Source organism: Poecile atricapillus, chromosome 13 (assembly GCF_030490865.1).
Source record: "Poecile atricapillus isolate bPoeAtr1 chromosome 13, bPoeAtr1.hap1, whole genome shotgun sequence".
Taxonomy (NCBI): Eukaryota; Metazoa; Chordata; class Aves; order Passeriformes; family Paridae; genus Poecile; species Poecile atricapillus.
The window spans coordinates 2191988-2211447 of record NC_081261.1 but is presented as its reverse complement, the minus strand read 5'-3'; the positions used below and the strand labels follow the sequence as shown (position 1 = coordinate 2211447).

General features: G+C 52.0%; 2 protein-coding genes across 3 annotated transcripts in view; one reads left to right on the top strand and one right to left on the bottom strand.

The window, feature by feature from the left end:
* NEURL1B (neuralized E3 ubiquitin protein ligase 1B) overlaps positions 1 to 14204 on the top strand; it is a 113769-nt gene extending 99565 nt beyond the window's left edge. For both annotated transcript variants that reach the window (XM_058848459.1, XM_058848461.1), the window contains exons 2-5: positions 8294 to 8854; positions 11490 to 12197; positions 13130 to 13255; positions 13956 to 14204. In XM_058848459.1, coding sequence (XP_058704442.1) covers positions 8294 to 8854; positions 11490 to 12197; positions 13130 to 13255; positions 13956 to 14200 — 1640 coding nt within the window. In that variant the 3' untranslated portion in view covers positions 14201 to 14204. The remainder of the gene's footprint in view (positions 1 to 8293; positions 8855 to 11489; positions 12198 to 13129; positions 13256 to 13955) is intronic.
* Positions 14205 to 15371: 1167 nt separating this feature from the next.
* On the bottom strand, positions 15372 to 16817 carry LOC131583890 (uncharacterized). The gene is made up of 2 exons (XM_058848462.1): positions 16690 to 16817; positions 15372 to 16647 (listed from the first exon to the last, which is right to left on the bottom strand). Exons 1-2 carry the CDS (start codon positions 16716 to 16718, stop codon positions 15372 to 15374), a joined length of 1305 nt encoding a protein of 434 aa, XP_058704445.1. The 5' UTR covers positions 16719 to 16817.
* Positions 16818 to 19460: the final 2643 nt, after the last annotated feature.

Genomic DNA, 19460 nt, shown 5'->3' with positions numbered 1-19460 from the left:
ATTGTGTACAGCCCAAATCCAGGGGGATGGAGATAAGGTAAACACAGCTTTTCGGGGCTTTTTGGAGAACAATGCATGGAAAGTGAAGCTCAATTGCCACTATTGCTCTTCAAATCTTCTTTTTTTTATAATTTTCCCTGTGTCACAAGCTGCCCTCGTGGTGCAGTGCCTGTCTGTAGGGGATGGGTGGGTTTCCTGCATCAGGGAGACAACAAAATGATTTCCCTCTTTGTGTTCCTGTCCCTGCTGGAAGCAACACATGGATGGGCTGTGGGAAGGATGTGCCAAATCCCAGCGCTCTGTCCATGAGCGCTGCACTGAAACCATGGCATGGAATGGAATTGCAGCCCCGAGGATATTAAAAGGGAATGCATGCCATCCTTCAATTTCATTAAAAGCCATTAACATTGGAATGACATGGCCACTATTTATAAATCCCCTTGGTGCAGCTGGCCAGGAGAAAAGGCTCAATGGAAACAGGGAGTTTATTTGCATTAATGGTCCTTACGTGCTGCTCTGGCAGCTGGAGGAGGCTGAGGGCATGGAGCATTTCAATGTCAGGGATTATGGCAGGCACAGGTTCTTGTAACTCTTCAACAAATCCCAGTCCTGACTGGAAAACACCAGCATGATGCTTTTGAACCAGTGTGTTGCTCTGAAAACCTGTGGGGTTTTCTGCCCCCTCTCTGTGGGGCAGAAGTTGTCGTGGAAATGAGAAATTACTGGGGAGGAATTGGGGGCAAGGAAACCAAGGCAGGTTTTTGAATCTGTGAGGAATCTCTGTGATCTGTGCAGAAGGATCAGTCAGGTGGGTCTCACAGAGAGAGCCAGCAGCCCTCAATGACACAGGAGGTTTTTTGGGGTCTCTTGGGTTGCTCTTAGGCTCTGTCTGTAGTCTCACCTTGGACCCTATTTCTGTATGAATTTAGTAAATCTAAGCAGAGCCCAGCCAGCTCAGAGAACATGGGGGGTTTTGTTCACATCTCTGCTCCTCTCTTCACATGCTGGGCTCTCCAGCTGTGCTCATTCCTCCCAGACCTGTCTTTCCAGCCTCAAGTGCTGCATATTTTAATGCTCTCTCTGCTTTCGGGTGCACGTTGCCTGTTTCTAGAAAAAAACAAAAAACAATAAATCACAGAAATAAATATTTTAATCCCTGCCTGACAATCTCCAAGCATTTAGATTCGGAAAATCTTCAGTCTTCCAACCTAGGGATGATCATTTCCAATCTAGCATTCCTCAGAAACCATTTGAGTTGCTTTAAGAGCTGTCAGCTCCTCACTTCTCGCCGCTTTTGGTCACCTCCCAAAACTCCGTGATGGACTCAGAGAAGATAAAGTGAGCTGAGCAGATCTCTGCTCTCCTCAAGCTAAGCTTCACTTTCTAAAGAAGGTAACAATTTTGCAGAACCGTAATACATCAAGTCAGGGGCAGGGGTTTGCTCTGCTGCTGTACGAACTCGTGTGCGTGTTGCACATGCAGTTAGTGAGAGCACAGCCCAAAAATCCCCTCTCAGAGCTACAGTGAGAGTGGCTGACTGATCATTTCTGACAAGATGTTTTTATCTTTAGCCAGTAGCCAAAAGTTCCAACGAGTTTTGCACGATGACTTTCAAATCCCTGACATCTCGCGGCGCTCTCTGGCTCGGGAGCGCGGCTTTGGGAGCGACACGAGCCAGGAGTTGGGTGTCGAGCCCGTGGAACAGCTCAGAAGGAGCTGTGCCATTTCCAGGGCTCCTCATCCATCACACAGCTGCTTTCATCGCTTGCACTGAGGGATTTAAGCAGGGATTATGGCATGAACACTGCCTCTCCTCCATCCTGCTCACTCTGTCTCTCATTAACCAGCTCTAAGAATTTGTTACTCGAGTTGCAGACTCATTGACCCAGATTCCCTAATAATGCAGGGAAGAGGAGATTTTTTTTTTCCGTGCTTAATCGCTGGCTTCTGTGTATACTTAGTGCTATTTATATGCAGGGGGACTAAAAGCCTGTAATAAAGATGGGGCCAACTTTGCAGCAAAATTCGTGCGTGCCCAGAGCGAGAGGCACAACAGGAGAGAGGCAGAGGTGAGTGTGGGTGGATGTTCCCATCCTTGCAGACCCAGCAGGAGACTTTTTTTGGGAGCAGCCCCCGCTTTTACAGCCTGATCCACCAATATTGGTTTAGCTCAGGGCTCCCCACTTTGCTCTGGAAATGCCTCTCCATGGAAGTTCTGCCTTTCTTTGTGGCATATTTGATTTCTTCTACCACCAAAAGCAAAGCCAAGCAGAAGATCTGGGAGAATATTCCTGCCTGGCTCTCCTCAGCCTTTGGGGCTCTTCTAGGTCGTGGAGGATTTGCCAAAAACACTTTCCAGCCTCAGAGCAGAACTTGTGTCATGGTTTATTTTCTGTCCTGAGCCAGCTGCTGGTTCCTGGGAGGGACACATCGGAGCTTCAGCTGCACTCCCCGTCTTTTGGCTTCAAGGCTGCTGCCGTGAGGAGATGTTGGGAGAACCAGGAGAGTTAAGGCTTGGTTTTGGCTTTCCTTTCAGGGCACCCGTTCACTTATGGGATGTGTCAGAGCTTTGGTGTGAGCTCCTCACTGCAAGAAAAGGGTTTAAGCTGAAAGGAGCAGCAATGCAGGAGCTCTTTCCTGAGGGCAGGGTGGGAAACAAGAGGTGGAACAACCTGGAAATTACTGCAAGGTCCTGCTGGAGCTGCTCTTGCAAAAGGATCGGAACTAAAGGATTTTGCCTAATGCTGTTGACAGATACCTCTCTGCTCTCATGGAGGAACACCAGAATAAATATCTCATTAGACCCTGCCTGTAAAAAAATGGATTTTAGCATTTTTTTAAAAAAAAAATCCCCCATAAAATGTTTGGCTTCAAGCATTAGAAAGTTTTCTTGTGGAGACAGGCACAACTTGATTTTGTGAGCTAAAGTCAATCCCTGTTCTTTGCCAGGGGATTTTTCTGAACTGTTCTGCAATGAGAAATGATGTATGTCCATGAGATATTTGCATTGAGAGTTACCTCAGTGCCACAACACAGCTTCTTCTAATGAAAAAGTGACTTTTGTCTGTCTTTTCTTCCTCCCTTCCTTGACAAGCGTTTCTTCAAAAATTTCACATTTCCTGTAATTCATCACAGGCTTTTCAGTGTCCCCTTAACACCTCAATTTCTGTGTCACTCTCTTGCAAATGAACCTTTTCTGAATTCCCTGGAAGTTTGTTTCAGGCTAGAAGACCAGGCAAGGAGACATTCCATCAGAACAGACTGGTCATGCAAACCATAGGAATTTACACGGGGTGGGGTTTTATTAATTGAATTTTCCAGTGTTTGAGCCAGCAGGACATTCAGAAATAAGGCAGATTTTTTTTTTTTGGTTGGATTTGGTAGCCCAGCTTTTCAAATCCACACTGTTGAGCATGGAATAGACCACCCCAGTGCTTCCCACAGAGCTCCCTGACACATTTTCTGTATTTAAAAAGAAAAGAAAATGTCTAGACGGCACACTAAATTTATATGCGAGCAGATTTGTATCTCTTGTCCTCAGAAGATAAGATCTTGTCGGAGCAGAATCCTGTTTGGTGCTGCTGGGGATGTTTGGTATCAGCCTCCCCTGCCTCTTCCAGCCTCCCAGTGGCTCCAGCAGTGGGGATGCTGTGGGATGGGGCTGTGCTCTAACTGGAGCACACTGGGATTCACTGGGATTGTCCAGCAGCAGCAGCAGCCACCCCAATATCTGCTGGGACAGGAGGAGGTTCCAGGGCTGCTGCAGATAAAGCAGAGCCCATGAGGATGAGCTGTGGGTGTGTTCTGTGGAGTCCCTTTTGCTGGGCATGAGGCTCCAGAGATGGATTTTGGGCTGCATGCTGCTGCCTCTCAGCCTCTCCCCTGAGCTTTTCAGCCTCTCCTCTGAGCTTTTCAGCCTTTCTCTGAACATTTCAGCCATCCTCTGAACATTTCAGCCATCCTCTGAACATTTCAGCCATCCTCTGAACCTTTCAGCCTTTCTCTGAACCCTCCAGGCTCTTTCTGAACCTCTCGGCCTTCCTCTGGCCAAGGGGAGATGCTCCCTCAGGATGCTGCAAGCTGTGGATGGTCCCAGTGATTTTCCCTGTCTGTATCCACTGCCCTGTTTGGCACCAAACTGCCCCTTGGGATCCTGTAGGTCTTTTATCATGGATTTACTTGGGAAAGGCCCTCAGGAAAAGGCTGTGGGAACCAGGGAATGTCTTTGGTGCAGACCATGGATTTACCGGTGACGCGTGAGGATGGCAACGCTCTCCTCCTCCTCCTCCTCCTGTCAGGCTGCTCTCACTGTAGCTCTGGTCTCCTTCAACATTATTCCCTTCTGCCCCGTTTTAGGGGTATTATTCCTGCCTGGCTTGTCAGGGCAAGTGAAGACAGGATTGATCTGGCTGGAGGTCACTCCCCAGCTGAGCAGCCTCCTCCATCCCACGCCCCTGGGGGAGCAGCAGCCTCAGACAGGGCTCGGAGCTGAATTTTGTCTGCTGCTGTCAGTGGGATTACAGTGCCACTGCAAACCCAGGGCTGTGAACAAATGGGTGAAAAAAAAAAATAAAAAAAGTTTATTTTTAGAACTGGAACCATGATAAATATGTGGAATTTGTCCAGGGTCTGCCTGCTGTACCTTTTTGAAATGCAAAGTGCATGTCTGTTAAAATACCGCTCCAAAGGTCAGCATAACCTCGGGAATGAGCGCGCTGGCCTTTTGGAAAGCAGGTGAAGCTTCAGATGAGAGCACGGACCCCCAGAACCCAAATCGGCCTCAGTGTCATCTGACACCACAAGGATGTGGATGGAAATGCTGCCTTGCCAGAAGGGCTTATCCTTCATGTTTCAGTGAGGAGCCTCAGAGCATTCCTCACCCTTCAGTTCAGCTTTTCTTTCCATTCTCCTGCCTTCTGGATTTGCTCGTGCGTTTGAGGGGTGCGCTGCGAGTGTCACGTTTGAAAGCGGTGAGAGTGGGGATGAAAAATGGAAAACTCTGGAATAAAAAGAGGGATGGAACCTCAGGGCATCCCTCAGTGGGGTTGTGTCCCCTGTGATGATGCAGCCAGGCTCGCAGGGCTCAGGGATTGACGTCTTTGAGAACCTTTTTCAATCCTTTCAGCTGCCCGTGAGGTGGAGGAATGGTGTTACTCTCTTTTAGACGGGGAAGCGAGGCAGAAAGAGAAGGAATGACTTGCTCCCAAGTGTTGTAGGAATCTCACAGCTGAAAAAAAAAAAAAGAAAAAAAAGAGTTGGCGTAGCTCTTCGCTGCCTGTCAGGCACCCTGGGGTAGGGTGGCACTTGTGCCACCAGCTTGGCTGTCGTCATCCCAGCTTTTGGGTGGGAAGGCACAGTCGGGAGAGGCTTTGGAGCAATAGCAGAGGGACCTAAGCGTGATCCAAAGTGGGGAAGCTGAGCTGTAAATTAGGGCAATTCAAAGGCACAATTGAAAGGCACAAACATCCTGTTGAGCTTGAGAGTCCCCGTCAGCACCTGATGAGTAAAGCACATGTCCCAGCTCAGCCCCGGGAGTGTTTCAGTGGGAAAACTCTGCCTCCCTGCCTCGGGTTACGGCAGCCTTTATTCCAGCGGCAGGTGTTCATGTGAAGAGGGGATACAGCGTTATAAATAAATTATCCTATTTTTTTCCCTCTATTGTTTAGCCACAATATGCTTTCCTGTTGTTGTTTTTTTTTTTAAAAAAAAAAAAACTCAAACAAAAAGCACCAGACCCCGAGTGCCCCTCTGGCAGGACCCAAAGCAGTGTTTGAAGCTGAGTTGGTGTCCTTGCTGTCCTGTCACTTGTGCTGGTGGCACTGGCACTGCCACCTCGGCCTCCTGAGAGGGGAATGAGGAGCTGCCCGGGTCCCACACCCCTCACAGGAGTCTCTTCTCCATCAGGGGCTGTGGGAGGAAGGCTGGGGTTGGATAAGAGGGGATTTTGGGGATAGCAGAGAGGAGAATAAAATCTGTCTTCCCTCCGTTCTCCTCCTGGCCCATGTGGGGACGTCAGGCCATGGCACTGGCAGCAACAGGGGGATTGTTTTTAACCATTTCAGAAACAAAAAGCAGCTCAGTGGGTTATAAAATGAGGGTTTCTCTGCCTGGAGAGGCTGTTGCCCAGCCAGGCAGGGTGTGAGGTAGCACTGAGCCCACCCAGTCCTGCAGGAGCCCCTTGGGGTCTGTCCCAGCTCTGCTGGACCCAGAACAGCACAAAGGCAGTTCCCACATGGAAAGGCCTTTTCCCACATGGAAAAAGGGCTGCTGTGTGGGGAGCCCAGGCCAGGAGAGCCTTCACCCTGCCCTGTTCTGGCTGGGTCCCTGCTCAGGAGCCCCCATCCACGCTCCCTTTGCAGCAGTGCTGTTTTTTGGGAGCGCTGACAGCGCACACATGGAGCAGCACCCACATGAGCCACGGGTGGGTTGTGCTGGGAGCAGCCATTTCTGCATTTTAGCTCCTCAGCAGGCAAGGAATGAGATTTCTCCTGGAAATACACAAAGAAATGCTCCTTGCTGGGGAGCCCTGCTGTGCTGGGACAGGCCTGGGGGATGCCTGGCCTGCAGTGCTGCTGTGAGCAGAGGTGCTGGGCTGGGCACTCAACACCTGGGGAGGATTTTCCCTTCCCCATCTGCTCCAGGGCTCTTTTCCACAGCCCTGGCATGGAACTGGCACCCTCCCCTCACTGGCTGAGAGCAAGGATGTATTAATTTCCACTGGTGTTTGACAGGATTAACCATTGCACAGCGATTGTCACGTGCAGGAAAAACCAAGAGACAAAACACCTTTTGCTCATTATTTATATCTTGCTGCAAACAGGAGCTTTTTGCCTTCATATCCCTTTGACTCCTGCTACAGATGCCTGATTTGAAGGGCTAATCCTGTGCTCAGATCTTGCTGCAACCTCTGTTCTCTTTGCTCAGTGCCTTAGTGCAGGTCCCAGCCTCTTGCTGCCCTGTCTGCTCTGGTTTTGCTTGCAAAAAAACATCACCACCACTGCAGATCTCCTGCCAGCTCACCCAGCTGAGCTCCCAGGATCTTCTGGTGGGTTTTTTCCAACAGAGGAAAATGACAGAAAATCCTTCCCTTGTCACGAAGCGAAGCCTGGGGTTGCACACAGGGAGGAAGCAGCTTGAAGGAAGGGCTTGGCAGGCGGCTGCTGAAGCTTCAAACATGGCAAAAGAGTTCAGGATGATTATGAGCATGTGATGGGCTTTTATATTTAACAGGATGGCTTTGGGCATTCAGGATGTGTTCCATTTTTGCTTTAAAAATCTACAAAGCCAGGTGCAGAGACAGGAGGAGAGGTGGAGTGGGCAGGGAATGGGGAGACCAAATTCCCTGGAAGACCATGGTGGTGGTGGGAGCCAGGACCTGGAGCAAGTCCCCATGTGCTCAGGGATATGCAAAAGACATTGTCTCCACCTCAGGGAGCTTCTAGCTAAGGTTTAAGATTCAAAGTTGAGCTTTTATTCATTTCTGCTTCATGCCTGTGTGAACTTCACTTTAGGCCCCAAATCTGCTTTTCTTGAGGTCGGTCTCAGAATTGCAATTGACTTTAAATGCTGCAGGATCTCACCCATCAATTCTCCTTCTCCCATCTGTAAAACGAGGATGGCAGGATTTCTGTGCCATCTGTGGTGCTGTGAAGCTGAAAACAATCATCATCTATAAAGTGCTTTGAGCTCACATGGGAGGTTCTGGGTAAAGGCAAGGCTGTGCAGGATGAAATGTTCCTGAATGTGCCACTTGCATCTGATATCTGAGCCAGGGGCTGGGCTGGAGGTGTAGGAAGAACAGTCTGGTGTTGCAGAGGTGCTCCAGCTGCTGAATGCCTTGGACTATTTCTGCTGGTCAGAAGTTCCTGTTCATCATTACAAAATCAGGGCACAGAGGAGCTGGTGGCTGCATGTCCCCCCAAAAATCTCCTAAAACCCACGCTCACCTCGAGCATCTGTTGTTTTTAACAGCCACGATCCTCAGAGCTCTTGTCTCTGGCCACCATGTGGGTTAACAGCACTGCAAGGAGGAGACTGGGAGCTGCAGGTGTTGAGCTTTTCCGAGGGCAATGGGAAGCACCCGATGGGAACAAGGGATGTTCCTTCCTACCCAGCTTTGCAGGGAAGCTGCCGAGCCTTTGCTCGAGCGTTTCCACGGAAAGCTGGGACAGCAAAGAGCAGGTTGTGCCGTTTTAAGGTGAAACAGGTCTTGGCAGAGCGGTGCAAATCACAGCCAGCTGAGCCAAGACCTCGTGGCGAGCCCTCCTGACAGATGTGCTTTGTCCTTTGGCAGACACGAGCCACCAGACCCGCTCGGTGTCCAGCCGGCCCTACTACAGCTTGCCCAACAGCAGCCATGAGAGACGCTCGGTGCTGGCCATCGCGGAGCCGCCGCGCTTCCACTCGCAGGCCAAGGGCAAGAACGTGCGGCTGGACGCGCACTCGCGCAAGGCCACGCGCAGGAACAGCTTCTGCAACGGCGTCACCTTCACCAACCGGCCCATCCACCTGTACGAGAAGGTGCGCCTCAAGCTGGTGGCCGTGCACCACGGCTGGAGCGGGGCCCTGCGCTTCGGCTTCACCATCCACGACCCCTCGCAGATGAGCTCCGAGGAGATACCAAAGTACGCCTGCCCCGACCTCGTCACCCGCCCCGGCTACTGGGCCAAGGCTCTGCCGGAGAGGTTTGCGGTCAGGGACAATATCTTGGCCTTCTGGGTGGACCGGCACGGCAGAGTTTTCTACAGTATTAATGACGAGGAGCCCATCTTGTTTCACTGTGGTATTAAAGTTTCCGGGCCTCTCTGGGCCCTCATAGACGTCTATGGAATTACCCACGAAGTGCAAATTCTAGGTGAGTGCTTCTTTGGGCCCGGGGGCTGCTCTTCTGGTTGCTCTTTCTGATCCTGTAGGAAAGATGCATGATCTGTGTGATTATTTCTATGATTATTTCTATTTCTTTTAAGAAAATTAATTTGCTGTTGGTTCTGTACTTCTAATTAATCTTTTTTCTTCTGCCAGCACAAAGCAATATATTCCAGAGCTGGTAGTGGTGGGAAGCCCTAAGGCTGCACATTATGGGATGGGATAAATGGGAATCTTTGCCTGTAGCTCCACTCAGCTTCCTCTGGGCTGGATGTGCTGCTTTGGCATGGAAAAACATGGAGCAAGGTCCCAGGGATTGAGGAGACAAAAAGAACCAGTTGTGACTTTGTTCTTTCCCAGCTACCAATTGCTGCCAGTCCATTGGAAAATTCCCAGTAATTGCCCAAGAGTTTCCTGGAGCCCTTCCCCAGCCCCTCTCTCTGCTCTTGGCCGTGCTCCCACCCCGGCTGGCAGCCTGAGGGGCTGTGTTGGCATGGTGACCCTTCCCTGGCACAGGGGACATCGCTCAGACCCCTGGAATCAGGTGGAGCCTGGCTGATTTTCAGCCTCATCCTTGGGGAAGGCAGCAAGAGGGGATGAATCTGTCTGTTCCCATTAGCAAGCCCAGCTGATGGCCATGGAGTGATTTTCCTTTCGTGGCTTTGACAGCATTGAAATTTCTAATGAATGCAGCGTTAGATGGAGTGTTTGAACTGGGCTACACCACAGGGAGCTCTTTTAAAATCCAAGAGTTGCCCTTTCCCAGAGGCTCCTCGGAGCTGATGGAGCTTTAACAGCCAAAGCCAGCTGCACCTGCCCGAGGGGCTGGTGCTGCCAGCCTGGCACGGGGACCAGGGATAAGCTGTGGAATGGCGTGTGCAGAGGGCAGGCAGCTCCCTCACACATCCTTCTGAACGGTGCCAATTACTTTACAGGCGAGAAGGCCACACATAAACAACGCTTTTCCCTGTCTGCTGTGCCTCAAATGTGTAATTAAACCTCACCAGCAGCTTGTCCTGTAATTGCAGTTGCGACACACTCCAGCCTCTGGTGCTCGTCACGGAGGAGAAGGAGTGCTTGCTGTATTGGCCAAGGCAGCTGCTTCACCAGAGCTCTCCTTTCTCCTCATTAAATTGGAGTTTGAAAAATAAAATGCAGCTTCTTTCTGCTTCCTACCTCCAGTTCTGCCTGCAGCATCCAAGAGTTCCCAGTGAAAGGCTCAGGATGAGAGCACCTGTACTCTGATGAGGGATTTTTTTAAAATGAAAATACCAAACCCCACAAACTGCCCCAGAAATCAGGGCCATGCTCAGCCATCTGGGGCACCAGGAGACCTGAACTCCTTGCTTGAGGATGTGCTTGTCTCTGCCTCGTCCTCCCAAAATGTTGGGAATTGAGAAAATTGTGAAATACAGCTCCAGTTCTGAGGCACAAAATTTTTTTTCAGCATTGTGAATCACAGAAGGGTTTGGAATGGAAGGGATCTCAGAGATCATCTCATCCCAACCCCTGCCATGGGCAGGGACACCTTCCACTTGTTCCAAGCCCTGTCCAATCTGGCCTTGGGCACTTCCAGGGATGGGACATCCATCATGAAACCTGGATGTGTTTGATTGTCTGGGAGCATTTCTTGCCTCACAAGCTGTGCTGGCTGCAAAGGAGCTGCTCCAGCCATCAGCCCACCCCACTGGCCTCCCCTGCCTGGGCTTCTGAGCGAGGCACGTTCTGCTTTGCAGCTGCTGGGTGGATTTGGGTGTTTTTCCTTCTTTGCCTGGGGATTCTCTCCTCCAAGGAGGAGCAGTGTTTGTGCTGGGCTGCTTCACCCCTCTCCATCTCTGGGAAGATCAGGAGTCATTCACACAGACTCTTGGATTCCACGTCCAGGCTGCCCCAGGCAGGGCTGGAGGTAGAAGGGAGGACACTCCCAAACTTTCCCATGCCTTTACTTCACCCCCAGACCTGGCACGGCTGAAGTGAAAACCTGGGAAATTAATTAAGGATCAACATCCTGACTTTCCCTTCGCTGTGAAAAGGGAAAACAACCTTCTGCTGTAAAAGCTTTCTAACACCTGCAGGAAGTAGCTTTTGTGACAAGCTCTCCATTCAGAACCTCTGCAGGGCTGTGAACACCCCTGAGATACGAGGCTTGAAATGACCTCTCTTGGAAACACCTGTGCCTGGACACAAGTGTAAGGAGTGTGGAAAGAATATCCATTTATCCTTGAGTTCCTTCAACCATCACTTGTGGATTTGTCTGGCACAAGACCCTGAGACAACAAAATATTGAGACTTTTCTTTTTTAAAATAGTGTAACCTCAGAGCTATCAGATCCTTCTCAGAAAGCTGTAGGACCACACTGGTTTACAGCTTTTCCCATTCCCCAGTGCAGGGAACTCCCAGATCACACGAGTACTTTGGAATTCTTGTTTTTTCCTTGGCTGGTGCCAAGAAGCAGCCGCTCCTCTGCTGCTCCACGCGTGCCTCTGCACCAGGAGCTGTTCATTAGTGCTTGACCCGTGGCTGATTTTTCCTTGTGGAGTCTGTAGGCTGCAATAATAGCTGTAAGCAGAAAAGCAGGCAGTTTTCTCCCGACTAACGCCTCTGTGCCTGGGTTTCTCTCACAGACAGCATGTTTGCAGAGACCATGACCACTGCCCGGCTCAGCACCGCCCGGCTCAGCACCTGCCTTCCCCAGAGCAACCACGACTCGGCCAACTTCAACAACAACGAGCTCGAGAACAACCAAGTGGTGGCCAAAATCGCAAACCTAAACCTAAGCCGGGTTCCAGGACTTGGGACTGACAACCACATCATCCCCTGCTGCCCCAACCGGCGGCAGCACGCCCAGGGAGTGCCGGCCTTCCTGGACACCGACCTGCGGTTCCACCCCACCCGCGGCCCCGACATCACCTTTTCCCAGGACAGGATGGTGGCCTGCACCAACTGGCAGGAGAGCAATAGGACTTTGGTGTTCTCTGACCGGCCTTTGCACATCGGGGAGAGCCTCTTTGTGGAAGTAGGACACCTCGGGCTGCCGTACTACGGGGCCCTCTCGTTCGGCATCACCTCTTGTGATCCGAGCACTTTGCGGACAAACGAGCTCCCGGCGGATCCGGACTTTCTCCTGGATCGCAAGGAGTACTGGGTGGTTTACCGGGCGTTCCCGGTGCTCAACAGCGGCGACATCCTCAGCTTCATGGTCCTGCCCAACGGAGAGGTGCACCACGGGGTCAACGGGGCCAGCCGGGGGATGCTCATGTGCGTGGACACCTCGCAGTCGCTCTGGGTGTTTTTTACAATCCACGGTGTGATCAACCAGCTCAAAATCCTGGGTAAGTGCAGCCAGCACAGCACCCAGGAAGTTTCCTGGGCCAGAACCAGAGCTCTGGGTTTGCACTCGCTGTGTTCACTGCTGTGAGGGTGCAGCTCTTTGTGTCTGCAAACAGGAGGGACAAAACGTGGTACCTGTCACAGAGATGTGTGCAGCCTCTATGATTCCCCAGGAAAGGATGAGACTTGAGAGACAAAACAAGCAGCAGGCAGGGAGGCAGGGATGGCTGTGGGGGGCAGCTGGTTTTCAGTAGGTTTGTTTTTAGAAGGGATTCTTTATAAACAGGGATGGCTGTGGGGGGCAGCTGTTTTTCAGTGGATTTGATTTTTAGAAGGGATTCTTTATAAACTCCCTATTCCAGCCAACAGGTATTAAACTTCTGCCTTACTGAGGATGATTTTTGTGAGCACAGCTCTGGTTTAAGCATGGGCAGTAATTGCTCCTGAAGCACTGCAACAGCTTGGGGATCAGCTGGCACTTCTGATCCACTGCTGGATCAGGAGATCATTGCTGCCTTTCTCCTTTCCTTCTGTTGAGGATTCTATCAGAAAAACAGATGTAAATGACTTTGTAAAGCAGGTTTTCTCCATCCAAAGCAATGGCCTTTCCCAGCTGACAGTGTGACAGCCACAGCTGGAGCCCACTGCTGCTGGGGACGGTGGGATTGTGGGGAATGGAAAGGCAAATATTGGATCACCTGGTGCTTGCTTCACTGAAGCTCAACAGGCACCATACAAAGGCATAAGAGGTCCAGACCCTGGGGTCACATCCCAAATCTTGATCTGTATCGTCACCAAGGGGCAGCATTAACTCAGCATCCGCACTCCCCTGAGGCCCCTGCGCAGGTGGGGTGGGAGCAGCTGGGCAGGCTGAGGGGGCTTGGCCGGGGTTGGGGTGTCCCTGCGTGGGCTCAGCTCTCTCCTGTGTTTCCAGGCACGGTGCAGTCCAGCCCAGTGACCGTGTCTCCCTCAGGATCCCCCGGGGGCTCCCAGTACGACAGCGACTCGGACATGGCCTTCAGCGTCAACAGGTCCTCATCAGCCTCCGAGTCCTCGCTGGGTAAGGACAGCCAGCCCTTGTGGGCTGCCTCTCCTGCCAGGCCAGCAGAAGGAATGGGGAGGAAACAGTGCTGGGAAGGTTTTCACGGCCTGCAGAAGGGCTGTGCAGTGGTTGGATCAGCACCAGTGTGGCCAGCAGGACCAGGGCAGGGACTGTTCCTGTGTTCCTGTGCCTCGAGCGCTGTGTCCAGTTCTGGGCATGACAAGAAAGACATGGAGAGTGTCCAGGAAAGGGAATGGAGCTGGGGAAGGATCAGCAGGGGCTGAGGGAGCTGGAAAGGGGAGAAAAGGAGCTCAGGGGGCCCTTGTGGCTCTGCACAACTCCCTGCCAGGAGGGGACAGCCAGGAGGGTCAGGCCCCGCTCCCAGGGAACGGGGACAGGATGGGAGGAAACATCATCTAGTTGCACCAGGAGTGGGTTAATTTGAATATAAGGAATAATCTCTTTATAGAAAGGGTGTTCAGATATCGAACAAGCTGCCCAGGCAAGTGGTGGAATCACCATCCCTACAAGAGTTCAAAAAATGTGAGGATGTGGCCTTGCCCCATGAGTAGAGAAGGCTCTGGCTGGAATTCCCTGGGATTCACTTGGCCAAAGAACCGGGCGGTGGCTAAGAAGAGCCTTCAAAACTGATTTAAGTGTATTACTCAGTGTGAGCTTTGCCCCATCCCCGTGACTAAACCACCCTCCTCTTTTGCAGTGACTGCCCCCAGCTCCCCTTTGAGCCCCCCCATCTCTCCTGTCTTCTCCCCTCCGGAGCCATCGAGCAGCAAGAACGGGGAGTGCACCGTGTGCTTTGACAGCGAGGTGGACACGGTGATCTACACCTGCGGACACATGTGCCTCTGCAACACCTGTGGTCTTAAGCTGAAGAAGCAGCTCAACGCCTGCTGCCCCATCTGCCGAAGGGTTATCAAAGATGTGATTAAAATCTACCGCCCGTAGGGGGCTGCTGGAAGGGGGAACGCCGCTAGCAAACCACGCCTTTCCGTCCCTGCTTCTGGGTTATCGTGCTGGTCAGTCGTTATCAAGTGGCTCGTTATCTGTGTTTCCTTATTTGACTGGTAGGGCACAATTCAGGGAGCAAAGCTGAGGATCGTGCGGGGCCCGAGCCAGCTGCAAATGAGAAATTTCCCGTGCAAAGGCTCTTTTCTCCCTCCTCCCGCTGCGGGGGAGGCTCGCCGTGGTGCGGCTCGGGATGGGGAGGTTGCCACTTGGGCAGTGCCAGGTGCCACCGGGCTTCCCGACCCCAAAACACGACAGCTCTGGGCTGCTGCCAGGGGATTTGTGCCGTGGTGGAGCAAAACTGGGGCGAGGCCCAGCGGGAGGGTTCAAAGTGGACAGAACTGATGTGGAAATGTCAGGTAAGGAGAGTTAGCTCAGGCCAAATAGTGGCACGGCCAGGTTGTCACTTACTGGGGTTCTGTCCCCGTGAACAGGCACAGCCAGGTTGTCACTTATTGGGGTTCTGTCCCCATGAACAGGCTCGTGGGGACATGGAGGAGCTGCTCTGGGCTTAGGTAAAACAGATTTTTCTCTCTGTGGCAGAACAGGGACTTCTGGCCACGGAGGCTGAGAGCAGGGAGCTGCCCTGAGGAGCAGGAGCCCACCCAGAGCCCAGGCAGCCCCTGCAGTGATGGAGCTGCAGGGAGCTGTGAGAGCAGCTCAGGCTCTCTGCTGCCTTCTGAAGCCATAAACTGCAGCCTGTGGAGCACAGGGGTGCTGGGATGGGCACACTGCAGTCCTGGCTTGGGACACTGCAGTGCTGGGGTTTGTCACCTCCAGGCACAACCCCCTGCACTTTGCTCTGCCCTCCTGGCAGGTGGCACCCGGTCCTGACTGTCCCCTGTGCCAGACCTTCCCCTGCTGCAGGCAGGGCTCAGCCTTCCTCCCGCCCCACCACGGGGACTTTTTGGAGGCTTTGGTGAGAAATTCATTTCTGACCCAGTCCCCATCAGGCTCACCTTTATTTCTGGGGACTGTATATGCTGATTTTACCTTTCTTTCTCCAGCCTTTGCAGGTTTCCCAGCACAGCTCCCAGCTGCCTGCACGCTGGGTCTCAACTCTAGATGAGACCTTGTTGAGAAAAACAGGGACTATCTCATTTGGCTTTACTTAGGAGGAAAGAAAAAGGCTCTGAGGCTGAATTAGATGGTGGGAATTAAAAGGTAAATGGGTTTTGGGTGTAATGTCAGCTACAGGCAGCACCTGATTGTGCAGCACCGGGGCTGGGGTGAGGAGCTCAGCATCCTCCTCCCTGCTGCTCCAGTCTCTGTCCTCTGCCCATGGCACAGCCCCTGTCCTGTCCTCCTGGACAGTTTCCAGCTGGTCCAGGCTCACAGAGAAGGGAAAAAAAGATGGAAATGGGAGGATGAGAGGAGCTGTGTCACTGCAGCTCCGTGACCGTGTGCCACCAAGTGGGTAAGAACAGCTTTTCAGAAAGGTATTAGTCCATTTTAGTCCAGCAAAAGGAAAAAATAGAATAACTCCTGTACATTTCAGGGCTTCTGGGCACAGAGGGAGCCTGAGGGGTGTCTGGCTATTCCCTCTCTCCCCCAGGGCTGTGGGTGCGTGGTGCTGCTGCCCAAGTGGTGTCTTGGCTGTGCCAGGAGAGCTGGGTTTGTGTCCTGGCCTGTGCCAGCCCTGTGCCACGCTGCCATCGGGGAGGGCAGGGAGCAGCTCCTCCCTCATCCTCCTCCTGCAGCAGGCTGTGCTCCCAGGGCACCCAGAAACCTTTTGGTTTTTTCCCTTGGAGAGCTGGTGACCATTTTTATTGAGTGTATCCACGAGAGGCTGCTGTGGAGCGAGACCTCTCAGCCATGGCCCTGCACCAGGGCCCAACAGCTTTGCAGAGCCCTTTTTGGAGACCTGGCTGATGCCACTGGCTGTGCCACCACCCTCAGCAGAGCCACTGCCCCTTTCACTCTCCCCTTGCCACGAGGAAGGGACATTCCCTGCATCCAGAGCTTTCCTGGAGCTCCCAGCTGTCCTGCACCCCAGGGAATGCAGGCTTTGCATTCCCAGGGATGTCCCAGCCCCACGCTGGCAGATCCAGCACCAGGGACACAGCTCCAGGGGCACAGCTCCAGGGACACAGCACCAGGACACAGCTCCAGGACACAGCACCAGGGGCACAGCACCAGGGCACAGCACCAGGGGCACAGCACCAGGACACAGCACCAGGGACACAGCTCCAGGGCACAGCACCAGGGACACAGCACCAGGGCACAGCACCAGGGGCACAGCACCAGGGACACAGCTCCAGGGACACAGCTCCAGGGGCACAGCACCAGGGACACAGCTCCAGGGGCACAGCACCAGGGACACAGCTCCAGGGCACAGCACCAGGACACAGCACCAGGGACACAGCACCAGGGGCACAGCACCAGGGACACAGCACCAGGGACACAGCTCCAGGGACACAGCTCCAGGGGCACAGCCTGCAGTGAAAAGCCTTTCCATGGGGAGGAATTGAAGGAAAGCTGCTGGAATTGCCAGCCTGGATCAGGGCTGGGCCATCCCCAGGGTTGCTGTCCCAGCTGCAGGGTGGGCGCAGCCTGGATGGGGTTTTTTTTTGGTGTAGCTCTGTTTTGTATTTTTAAGCCAGCAAGGAGAAACACCGAATCCACCCCAGGAGCTGTTCAGGACACGTTGCAGAGGCTGAATTTTTTGCTGTAGCAGCCAAAACCAGTTTGCAAGAAGGGGCAGCACCCAGTGAGGCCAGCAAGGGAACCGAGTGGGATGGGAGAGCAGTGGACCTGTGGCCCTGCCTATCCAAGAGCAACAGGAATTTTCCAAAATAGGCCTCAAAAAAAAAAAAAAAAAAAAATTAAATATATATATATATATTTCCAGGAAAAGGTAGCCTCTTACAGATTTCATTGTTAGTATTCGTATTGCTATTTTTTTTAAACAGTCCAATGATATATGATTTGTACAGAAGATCTGTTTGTGCCTTATAAGGGTGTCTGTGCACTTTTTATCCTTTTTAAAGCAACTTTTAAAAAGAAAAAAAAAATAATAAAAGATGGGGGGAGAAAACCAACACAGATCAATGGTAGTTTTATAGAATTTTGTGTTCACTGAGAAACCTTTTTCACTCCTATTTATATATAGGAGGGACAAAGTGTTTCTTTCCATGGATTTTCCCTTCCTCTCCTCCTTAACCTTTGTTTGAAAATTTAAGAAAAAAAGGGAAGAAAGGAAAGAGATGGGGGAACTCTTTTACCTCTCCCCCTTTGTGAGGCAGTTCCTCTCTTGTCGTTACCTTTATGATTCAATACTGTGACCTGTATTATCTTGTTGAAGCTGAATCAGATTTTGGACCTCTGTATTAGGCTTTTCAAGCAAATTTCTGGGGGGCCTGGGGAGGGAGGGCATCGCACGAGGGAGGGAGCTGCACCTCTACATGTCAGTGCTCTATAGTGTTCAGTGCTGTGTGTTTTCCTTTTGTCCATTTACCTGTTTTCCATGAATATAATTTGACTTGTTTATGAAACAAATAAACCTTTGGCTTGTACAGAGTGCTCTGGAGTGCTTCAAAGAGTTTGAGCTGTGGGGTGAGACAGCTTTGATTTGCAAAGTGAGGCAAGATTGATCCAGAGGGGCAGGGGCTTCCAAAATAATAATAATAATTTTAAAAATCACTTTACAAATCTTTGCTTTGCTCCTGGGAGTCACTGCCCCATGGGCTGCGGGGCTTTGCTGGCTCATTTAACCCTGGAAACCCTTGGAAGTTTGGGGAACAAGGGTGTATTTCACATTTGTGAGGGTTTCAGGGGGCCAGAGATTTCTGATCCAATCTCAGGCAAGGCAGCTCCAGCCTGGCCCCTCCTGTGGCTGTGGCAGCCAGGGGTGATGCAGACACAGCAGGAGGATTGTCATTTTCATTTTTCATTTTTTCCCTTTTCTATTTCCTGTTTTCTTTCCCCTTTCCTTTTTTTTCCTTCCCTTTTCTGTTCTCCTTCCCTTTTCCCTTTCTTCTTTCCTTTTCCATTTGATTTTTCTCATTTCCTTTTCCCTTTTCTCATTTCCTTTTCCCTTTTCTCATTTCCTTTTCCCTTTCCCTTCCCTTTTCCTGTTTCCTTTTCCCTTTTCCTTTTTCCTTCACAGGGAAGAATTAATTCAGGGCTGAGTGTTCACACAAACCCCTGGCTCGCTCTGGGTGCTGAAGGAGCCTCACAATTTATGCCAAAATGCCTTTTTAGGCACTCAGCTGCCTCACTTTACCCTCAGAGCTGAACCCCAGAATTCCACCAGCCATGCACACGGGTTCACCAGGGTGCTTGAAACCAGTCAAGCAGTTTCTTTTTATTTCTTAAAAAAAGAAAACGAAAGAAAAAAAAAAACCAAACAAAAAAAACAACAACAAAACAACAACCCCAAACCCAGCAAATTAAAAAAAAAAATAATAAAAATCCATCCCTTAAAGGTGAAGGTATAGACAGGGCATGGACACAGCTACATCTACCTTCTGCTGCCCCCCACCCACCCACAGTAATGGAGATTTATACACATTACAGAATATAGAGACACATGGAGGGGCTGTGGGAGCCTGCCAGGAGCTGGGCACTGCAGGGTTGATGCCCACCCAGGATGTGCCCAGCCCTGCCTGTCCCCAAATCCCAGCCCCTGGGCCCCTTGGCACCAGCCCTGAGCTCAGGGCTGCTCTGGGAGGTTGGGCTGTGCCTGCTGGGGGCTAAACCCGAGTTTGGGGTGCTTTTGTCCACCCTCCTCCTCCTCACCGGGTGGCAGGAGGCACAGGGAGGAGAGGCAGCCTGGCTTGGGGCACAGGTGGCTGCAGGACCAGGGGCACAAATCAGATGGGGGACAAAGCCCTGCCAGCCCAATGGCTCCAGCATCTTCCCCACAGGAGCTTGGCCGGGCTCCAGGGCAGGCAGGAGGGTGGAAAAGGGGGTAAGGCTGCAGGTGTGGGCACCTCCTGAGGGTGATCCCTCCTGGAAGCTCTTTGGGAAGGAGGGAGCGATCCTGTCACGCGCTCAGCGAGCCAAATACAGTACTTGTGTCAGGAAAATGGAGCAGGACCAGTTCCGAGGCTCAGGCCAGAGGGAAGAGCCCTCACTGAGAGGTGAGGCCACACAAATAGCACAGCCCTGTCTGAGGAGAGCAGAGATGAAAAGGCCATTCAGCAGAGGCAGAGCAAGGACACGGTGCCCGGGCAAAGGACACCCAGCCCTTGCGCCC